An 8,443-nucleotide genomic window follows, 5' to 3' on the forward strand; every position below is an offset into this window, starting at 1 on the left:
TCTCACATAAGACCAACGCTTCCTGCCACAGGGGCAGGTCCTCCCTGCCCACCAGGCCCACGTGCCAGCCCAGGAACCCACCTGGGCTCCTTCTCTGGGGAGCTTCGCCCAGTTCGGTCCTGACCATGATGGACCCCCGTCCGGCCCCCCCCACCCTGTTCTTGCCCCCCCCCCCCCCGCCGCCCCACCCTCAGTTGTTGGATCCTTCAGGGGAGCGCCCCAGCTCAGGACTGGCACCTCTGGGTGCCCGCGGAGGGCGGGTACGAGGAGACCCCAGCTCCAGTGGGAAGCTGGGCTGCCCGGCCGGAAGCGGTGGGGGACGACTGTCCACCTTGGGCACCAACCCAGGTGCGCCTTTCTGGCAATTTCTCCAACAGACGGACCTCACCGCAGGAATGGGCGCAGAAGCCGGGCAGCTGGGGGGCGAGGGGGGCGGGCACAGAGCACGCGTGTGGGGGCGGGGCAGGCTCCTTCCGGGCGGGAAGCACGTGGGGGCGCGTAGAACGCACGTGAGGGGGCGGGGCTGGGAGGACGCGTGCGTGGGGCGGGGCGCACGTGGCAAGGTCCGGGGCCTTGCGCTTCTCTTCCGTAGCTGCGCGCGTGCTCATGGCGTCCGGGGCTCGTGAGCCCCGCGCTGGGGTTCCGCGAGTTTCCCGGGGATGCAGGTGAGAATTGGGGAGCGGTTGCTGGAGGGGGTCAGCTGGGACGCCCTTGCCCAGGGATGCTCGGGGTGGGGTGCGAGCGGTGGTCCGGGCCGACTCTTTTTTCTAATTCAAATGAGACGGAGTCCGAGCCCCACCCAGCAGGGTCCGCTTGGGGCCCACCCCGACCCGCTGGTCCTTGGGGGTTGGGAGGGGAAGAGGGAGGGGTGCCAAGAGGCAGGACCTACTGGGCCGTGTTCCAGGCCCCTGTCCTGCGCCCACCCCCTCTACGACGTTTATCACCGCCTCTGGGCACTAGGGGCGTTTTCTGGGGTCACAGCCCCGCGCTCCTGTCTTTTTCTCGTGGCAGTGGCCCTTTCCCATCGAGCACCCAGTTCTGCTGCGAGGACCACCCCAGCCAGGGTTCGGGCCAGACCAAGGGGCCTCCAGTGGCGGAGGGTTCTGGCTCCCACCTGCCACGAAACGTGCTCAGCGAGAGGGAGCGCAGGTGGGGGCCGTCGTGGGGGCCGTCGTGGGGACCGTGCGGTGGGGGCGGGGGTCCGAGGAGGAGGGCAGGCCTGCGCCCACCGCCTCGTTTCAGACAGCTGTTTGGTAAGGGGACGCTGTATCGTGTTTTCAAGATAAATATAGCCCACATGCTGGGGGAGGGTTCCCAGGGGCCACCAATGCAGCCCTTTCCTTGACGTGAAGTCCGGAACAACTCGAGGCTGTCCATCTGGGAGCGGTCCCTGCTCCAGGCAGTGGTGGTGGTCTAGGCTAGGTGGTGGCCCATGGCAGATGCCCTGCTAAGCCTGAAGCTGGGGTCCAGGCTCCCCGGGGCCAGTGCAGTGCTCTGACCCGAGTCCTGAAGGGCTCACGGCTTCCTGGGGCTGCTGTCTCTTCTCCTGGCCAAGCCAGACAGCCCTACAGTTGGGGGTCCCTTCTCTGCGGGCAGGAGGCGGATCTCCTTGAGCTGTGAGCGCTTGCGGGCTCTGCTGCCCCGGTTTGATGGCCGGCGGGAGGACATGGCCTCGGTCCTGGAGATGGCAGTGCAGTTCCTCCAGCTAGCAGGCACCCTGGTGCCTGGCTGGGAGCAGCAGGCTGTGAGTCGTCCTGTGACCGCCGGGCCAGCCCTCTGGGGAGGAGCCATGGGTATCTCCCTGCTCCCAGTCCCCCTCTGTCCCCCGGCAGCTCCGACCACCGGGCAGCCTGGCTTCCCTGTGTCCCCGCCCCGCACACCCAGCTCTGCTGTTTTTAGTAGACAGTCCTCCATTTGCGTATCACACCTCCTCTGGGAGCCCTGGGGATGAGCTGCAGTCTCCACTTAGATCCCTTGCCCATGGTGCCAAAGCTGGCATCGGTAAAAGTCCACCCCCCACCCCCCACCGCCGCTCCAGGGTGGGGCACCAACTTCAGCCTCTCTCCTCCCAGTCCGGAGGACGGGGGTCTGCGCTCAGGGTGGATCTCTGAGACCCCAGGCGGGGTGGCCAGGGACCGACCACAGCCTGCCTTTCGTGTGGGTTTTCCGGTTGACTGTCTCGGTGGCGTTTCTCCTGTTTGTCTCCGCTTCAGCTTCTCGCTTCCTCCAAGGAGCCGTGGCTCGCGTGGCAGACGGATGTCCTGCAGCTGGCCCTGGCGAGTCAGGCCCCAGCAGGTGCCCCGGACGCCGGCGCGGGAACATCCAGTGTGATGTCAGTGTCCCCGTGGGGCCTGGGGCCGTGGGGGTGTGTGTGTGGACCACTCAGAGGCTCTCCTTTTGTCTTTGCACACTGTGCAGGCATCAGACCCCCCCGAGCTGCGCGGCCACGGGTGTGGATGAAGATGAGGCCCTGTCGGGGGTGGCCGACGTGCTGGACAGGCCGCTGGCCCCGCCTGGTGAGCATGAGTGGGTCCCCATCCTCCCCGCGTGCCGTCCCCAGCCAGGCCCACGAGGCTGCCATGATGACCGTGTCCCCCTCATGCTGGACGCCCGGCTGTGGGTGGCTCCCCGGACCGTGATTGCTGGTCCCTGAGCGCCGTGGGAAGTGAGACTGTGTGTGCCCACCTAGGTGGGGAGGGATCCTGCTGTCGGCAGGGCCGGCAGGAGAGCTGGTGGTGGTTTAGCCGCTGAGTCGTGTCCGACTCTCGTGACCCCCTGGACTGTAGCCCTCCAGGCTCCTTTGTCCGTAGGATTCTCCAGGCGAGAACACTGGAGTGGGTTGCCGTTTCCTTCTCCAAGCAGAGCTATGCCTCCGGGGAAAGTCCAGAGCCGCACGAGGGGCATGGGGGTGGAGGGGTCACATGGCAGGGTGGATGGGAGCCTGGAGATAGAGAAGGCGGTGGGGCGTGAGGGTCTGAGCCCACCTGTTGGATCAGAGGCTGAGCGGCCACATCCTGCAGGCGGCCTGCCTGGCCCCAGGTGTCGGGTGCTTCACCTCTGGACTCTTAACGTCTCCTGGTTGCCTGTGGCTTCTTGTTCCCGAGCCTCACGCGTTCCCCTTGCAGGATGCAGTGGGCAGGGGCGGTGGTCTTCGGGGGGGGGGGGCGGTTCACTCTCCCTGACCCACTCCTTGCTTCCCTTGTAGAGTCACCCGGCCTCGTCCCCCGGTCCCCAGGCCCGAGACCCCCCAAGGTCCTGAGGCCGTCCCCTCTGTGGCCGGTCCGCTCGCAGCAGCCCCCCTCCCCGCTGGTGAGTGAGGAGCCCCGGAGCTGCCTGGGCCAGGCTGGGCCCCCCGCTCAGGGGGCCGACAAGGCCCTGACGCTGGACTCCAGGTGGGTGCCCGGCCGCGTGTACACAAGCTGCCAAGGCCTCCTCCCAGCCCCCCAGCCCCCCAGCCCCGGACCCCGCTGCCCAGGAAGTCTCTGCCCATCCCGTCCTCGTTGTCTGCCCGGATGGCCAGACTCTGCCATGTGGCTTTGTGGTGTGTGTGTGTGTGTGTGTCGGGAAACACTCCTGTCTCCCTAATTGTCTGTTTTGGCTGATGGTAAATGAGTTTGTGTTTTCTGAGCTCCACCAGCTGGGGCGTGGGCCGAGAGCTCTCGGGGGGCTGGAGAGGAACTGGCAGCGGGCTGGGCTGGGCTAGGCTGGGTGGGTGAGAGGGCGGGCTCAGTGTCCGGCAGGACGGAGCAGCCCGTCAGTAAGCTGCCTCTCGGGGCCCACGCCCTTCTCTCGAGGTGCAAGGCCCAGGCTCCACCTGGGGTGATCGGGGTGGGGCTTCTCGTCCCGTCCAGGTCTGTGTCAGGATGTGATGTGGCAGATGGTGCGTCCTTTCTGCTGACCCCTGGTCCCGACTGGTGGCTGGGTGAGTGGGGACGCTTGGCCTGGGCCGCCTTCCCCGACCTGGGGCCTGGGTTGGTCCTCAGGCAGGGCTGGGGACAGGCGGCTGGGACTGTGGGGAGATGGGCTCCAGCTTGCTGAGTGATGCCAGAGTTCCAGCGTCTGTGTCTGAGTTCTCACTCCCTTCTCTGCCCGTGTTTTTGGGGACCACTGCGGGGGGGGGGATTGGCAGGTGAGGTGCGTGCTTGTCGACGGGTGGGTATCTATGGGTGAGAGTGTGCAAGTGCTGGGTGTCGGTGGCTGCGAGTCGGCTTCGGAGCTTTCCCCTGAGAACTTGTGCCCACAGAGGCACATGGATGCGGGGTGAGTCGAGCGTATGCAGAATCGGGCCTGAAGGGGGCGCGCACCTCCCTAGTTCTGGCACTTCCGGGGGTCGGGGCCTCAGGAGCCCACCAGGTGGTCAGGGGCCCTTCTCAAGATGAGCAGGGGGCTTCCTGGTGGGGTGGGATAGATGGGCGTGAGGGAGGGGGGTCGTCATCTGTACACTGACCCTGCCCTGCCCGCCCTGGGTCCTGGGGTCCCTGTCTGCTCTGCTGACACGTCCCATCTGCTTCCAGGCTCCCTGGAGGGCAGAGGCAGCGGCGCCCCTTCCCGGGTGGCCGCCAGGAGCAGCCCGCTGGACAGGCTCGAGCCAGGCTTCCTGGGAGACCCCGAGTCTGGCCCCCAGGAGGAGCCCCTGGACGGGCCCCTGGGGCCGTGGGGCTCTGATGGGAGCTGCCCTAGCCCGGTCCTGCGGGACGAGGTGGACAGCATCTTTCCTGACTTCTTCGCCTGCTGAGACCGGGGGCCTTTTCGGCAGCGCGTGCCACACACTTGGGTGTTTTATTCTGGGTTTGGGCTGCAGCTGTGGTCTAATTCCAGCAAAGGCTGCTGGGGCCGCGGGGAGCGGAGGCTGAGTATTAAAGAGGAGAGCGATTTTCCTGGAGGAAGCAAAGCTCGTGTGGCTTTTGTGCAATTACCGCGATTCACTGGGCAGATGGCACCACTTCCGTTCATGGCGCAGGCGCCTGCCTGGGTTTTGTTTCTTTGAGGTTCCCGGCCTGTGGGATCTCTAAATAACACGGCCCTGGGGCTGGCAGCGGGGCAGGGAGCCTGTGGACTAAGACTCCTGTGTCCTGGGCCTGCTCCCTGAGAGGTAGGTGTGGGACTCCCTGCCCCTGTGATGCTGGTCCCAGGAGCTCCAGAGACGTCTGCTGGGGAGGCCTCTCTCCGGGCCAGGAGGTGCCAGGGCAGGATGGACCTTTGTCTTCGAGGTGGGGGCCTCGGTGGTCCCCTCACAGGGCCTGTTGGGGGCCCGGGGCAGAGGCTGCCTGGCTTTAATGTCTGGACTCCTGGCTGTTCCCGTCCGCCCCAGGATCTGGGCAGCGCTGGGTTCCTGGGAGGAGTGGTCTGACCCCCCTGGCCCCCAGTATGGCGGGGTGACCCTGTACAAATCCCACTCCCTCTCGGCCACCGTGAAGGTGTTGCCAGCCTCTGAGTCAGGCTGGTCAGGGGCTCACTCCTCCCTGGCCCCAGCGTGTCCCTTTCCAGAGACATGGGGTTCTGGGCCCGTCTGGAGGAACCCCATCTGAGCCTTGGGCAGCCTTAACCTAGCACCCCAGGAGGGGGGCGGGGGCTCAGCTCTTTCAGAAGCCTGACTGAGGCCCCAGGGGGACAGGTAGAGCCACCCTGACGCTTAGAAGTCCTACTTAGATGCTTAGAAGGTGAGGGGTAGGACCCGCCCCAGGTGGCAGGCAGGGCTCACCTGTGCTGCCTCGATCCCAGGGCTGGGGGCAGGGGGCTCCAGTGGACCCGGTGCCAGGAATGGTCCTGGGTCAGGCTTGACAGCGGTGCCTGCGCTGTTATGGGAGGAGCGTGGCAGGAAGGGCAGCCGTCAGACCTTCGCCCGCCCCGGGCTCCGGGGCCCGTTCTGTGGGCCCTGGGGCCGCACACACACAGCTGCTGCGTTGAGCACTTAAGACGAGCTCTCACCCCACCCCGGGCTGGTGGCTGGGGCCTGGCCTCCCTCGCTGCAGCTGCCTGGGGGGAGTGGCAAGAAAGCCCCGGGGAGAACCCAGGCCATCGCCTGGCCTGGTCAAGACTGCAGCACCCGAGGAGCTGGGGTCCATGAAACGGCTCACTTTCTGCCTCCTCCGTTCCTCTGGCCGTCACTGAACCAAATCACAGCTCTTGTTGGCTGTAATTGTGTGTCCGGGGGTGAGTTTAGAAAACCAGCGTGCCAGTGATTCCTGGCTAATTCTGGGAGTTGGGGAGGCCTCAGCACAACCCCCTCCCCCCCACCTCTCAAGGTGACTTGCTCTCTGTCCCGCCACACCAGGGGCTCCTGCTTGCCTGGCCCCAGGACACAGCAGGTTCTGCCAGGCCCAGCAGGACCCCGGCACCCTGGGGCTGCACCATCTCCCAGGTCCACCCACCCCTCAGCTCGGGCCAGTGTGGCCAGGCCTCGGTGGCAGGCAGCTGGCTGTCCTAGGAGCTGACCAGCCGCTGGCCAGCACCCTTGGTCTACCCTCCCCTGAGCCTGGCTAGCCTCCCCCGCCCCTCTGTGCTGCCCACCCTGCTCGTTGAACTTGGTGGCCGCTGCGGATCCGTATTCACTGATGTCGTGGTCGAGGTGCCTGGTGCCACTCAGGCCGTCTCTGGTCCTGCCCTGGAGCCTGGCCTGCCTGGGGCCTCCCCGCAGAGCTAGGAGGGGGCGGGTTCTGCTGCCCCTCCAGAGGCTGGAAGGCTCCACTGTTGGGGAGGGGGCTGTAGTCCCAGGGTCCCTCGCCCACCACCAGGCTGTGACCTCCTCTTGGCAAGGACACACCCATCCGTGAGGAGGGACCCCTCAAACTCACACTCCAGCGAACATGGGGAGCCCAGCAGCCCTCCTGTTGGGGCGCGCTCTTAGGTGGGGACCAGCGTGCGTGAGGGAGGCTTAAAGAGGTCTCTGATGGGGGAAGCTGGGAGCGGTCAATGACTGTCCTGGGAGCCCGAGTCATGGTCCACGTGTGGGGCATCGGGGCTGAGCCTGCTCGGGCCTGCGGAGTGCAGTCCCGTGAGGGGGGCCCGAGCCAGCAGGCTGGCATCTGTGGAGGGGCGGGCGTGCCGTGTGCTGGGCTCACCGCATCCCTGCTTGTTTTCCCAGACGTGGGGCGAGGCTTGGCGGGTCACGCAAGGTCGCGCCCGGAGTGCTGGCGGTGGGTCGGGTCCCGGTTCCCTCCTGTAGCACTGCCCTCCCTGTCCTCCCCAGGCCCCAGGGTGCTCTCAGCAGGTGGCCAGGGCTCAGCTGGCCGCCTCTGCTCCTGTTTCCAGTCCAGGCGGGTCTCCTGATGAGGCCACCATGCTTCCAGACGTCATTTCCTGACGGCTCCATGTCACAGCATCAGACTTAGGCCACGGCTGACTTCTGGGCCTGGGGTTTTACACCCGATCGCCCGGGTCTGTGCTTGGCGGCCTCCTGCATGGGGGCCCCATGGTGAGAGCACCCCCACCCCCGCCCCCAGAAGAGGTCCCTCCTTAGCCAGGAGCTCCACAACAGTCACATCGCCCAGGGCCCTGGGCAGGCCCCTTGGCTCGAGCTTCCCGAGATGCGAATTTTCTGCAGGAACAAAAGCTCTTCCAGGGGCTGGAGGGGCCGCCTCCTGAAACAGACCTGTCTGAGGCCCCGGCAGCCCTGTGTCCTTGCCCACATGGCAGACAGCTTCATCTTTGTCCTGGGGCCAAGGTGACCTCAGCCACCTGCGAGCATTCATGTCAAGAGTGCCCAACTTGCTCAGCTGCCGCAGACCCCGCAGAAGCCAGGGCAGCCCTGAAAATGCCAGCCCGTGGGTAGCTGTTTAAGAGCACAGCCAGCTCTGCAGCAGCGCGGGAGCCGCACCGGGGCAGGTGGTCAGAAGGAGGCCAGCCTGTCTGGGGGCTGGCCGCGGGCCTTCGACGGGTGTTTGTCCAAGTGACCCTGCAGGCCCCCCAGCCCGGCGCCCCTCAGGTCCATTGCTGGGGCTCCCTCAGCCCTCCACCTTGCAGGTTGGCAGGATGGAGACTCAGGTGTCCCACGTGCATCTCATCTGGCCCTTCCTGCTGACCCCAGGCTGCCCACTCTCACCCCCGGCCCGTGCGTGAGGCTGGTCTTGTATCTACAGGTGGCTCCCCCTCTAGTGGGTGGTTTCCTGAGGGGCTGGTCAGCCCGCGTTGCTCACGTCCTCCCAGAAAGAAGCCTTTGGTTGGCTCGGACCTTGCTCTCTCCTCCAGTGGTGTGTGTGTGAGCGTGGCAGCCCTGCAGGTGGCCGAGCCACTGACCCGGTGGACCTCAGACCAGCACGTGAAGAGCTGGCTTCTGCATAGAGACACCTGCCACCAACATGCATACGGCTTCCTGGGGTCCCCAGCGCGGCTGTTGAAATCGCTCTCACGCGTGGTGGAATCTCATACTTTCATTTTAGATGTATTTGAAATTCACAAAAGCAGTATCACAGGGCCTATCTTTTTGTGTCTAGTTATTCTGTGT

At 65.9% G+C, this 8,443-nt stretch overlaps 1 protein-coding gene across 3 annotated transcripts; it reads left to right on the top strand.

Annotated features, from left to right (window-relative positions):
• Window positions 1-510: 510 nt before the first annotated feature.
• SOHLH1 (spermatogenesis and oogenesis specific basic helix-loop-helix 1) lies at window positions 511-4,882 on the top strand. 3 transcript variants are annotated; one of them, XM_043917237.1, is made up of 8 exons: window positions 511-665; window positions 1,012-1,149; window positions 1,597-1,744; window positions 2,214-2,332; window positions 2,419-2,516; window positions 3,206-3,392; window positions 3,852-3,922; window positions 4,515-4,882. In XM_043917237.1, exons 1-8 carry the CDS (start codon window positions 607-609, stop codon window positions 4,733-4,735), a joined length of 1,041 nt encoding a protein of 346 aa, XP_043773172.1. In that variant the 5' UTR covers window positions 511-606; the 3' UTR covers window positions 4,736-4,882. The 3 variants fall into 3 exon arrangements, with proteins under 3 accessions (XP_043773172.1, XP_043773173.1, XP_043773174.1); XM_043917238.1 differs by having other exon boundaries at window positions 2,232-2,332; XM_043917239.1 differs by lacking the exon at window positions 1,597-1,744 and having other exon boundaries at window positions 526-665.
• Window positions 4,883-8,443: the final 3,561 nt, after the last annotated feature.

The sequence above is a fragment of the Cervus elaphus genome, chromosome 11 (genome assembly GCF_910594005.1).
Source record: "Cervus elaphus chromosome 11, mCerEla1.1, whole genome shotgun sequence".
Lineage (NCBI taxonomy): Eukaryota > Metazoa > Chordata > Mammalia > Artiodactyla > Cervidae > Cervus > Cervus elaphus.

Coding starts and splice junctions, on each gene's coding strand:
- SOHLH1 (XM_043917237.1), top strand. CDS start 607: ATGGCGTCCGGGGCTCGTGAGCCCCGCGCTGGGGTTCCGCGAGTTTCC. Junction 666..1,011: donor CGAGTTTCCCGGGGATGCAG/GTGAGAATTGGG, acceptor TTCTCGTGGCAG/TGGCCCTTTCCCATCGAGCA. Junction 2,333..2,418: donor GCGGGAACATCCAGTGTGAT/GTCAGTGTCCCC, acceptor CACACTGTGCAG/GCATCAGACCCCCCCGAGCT.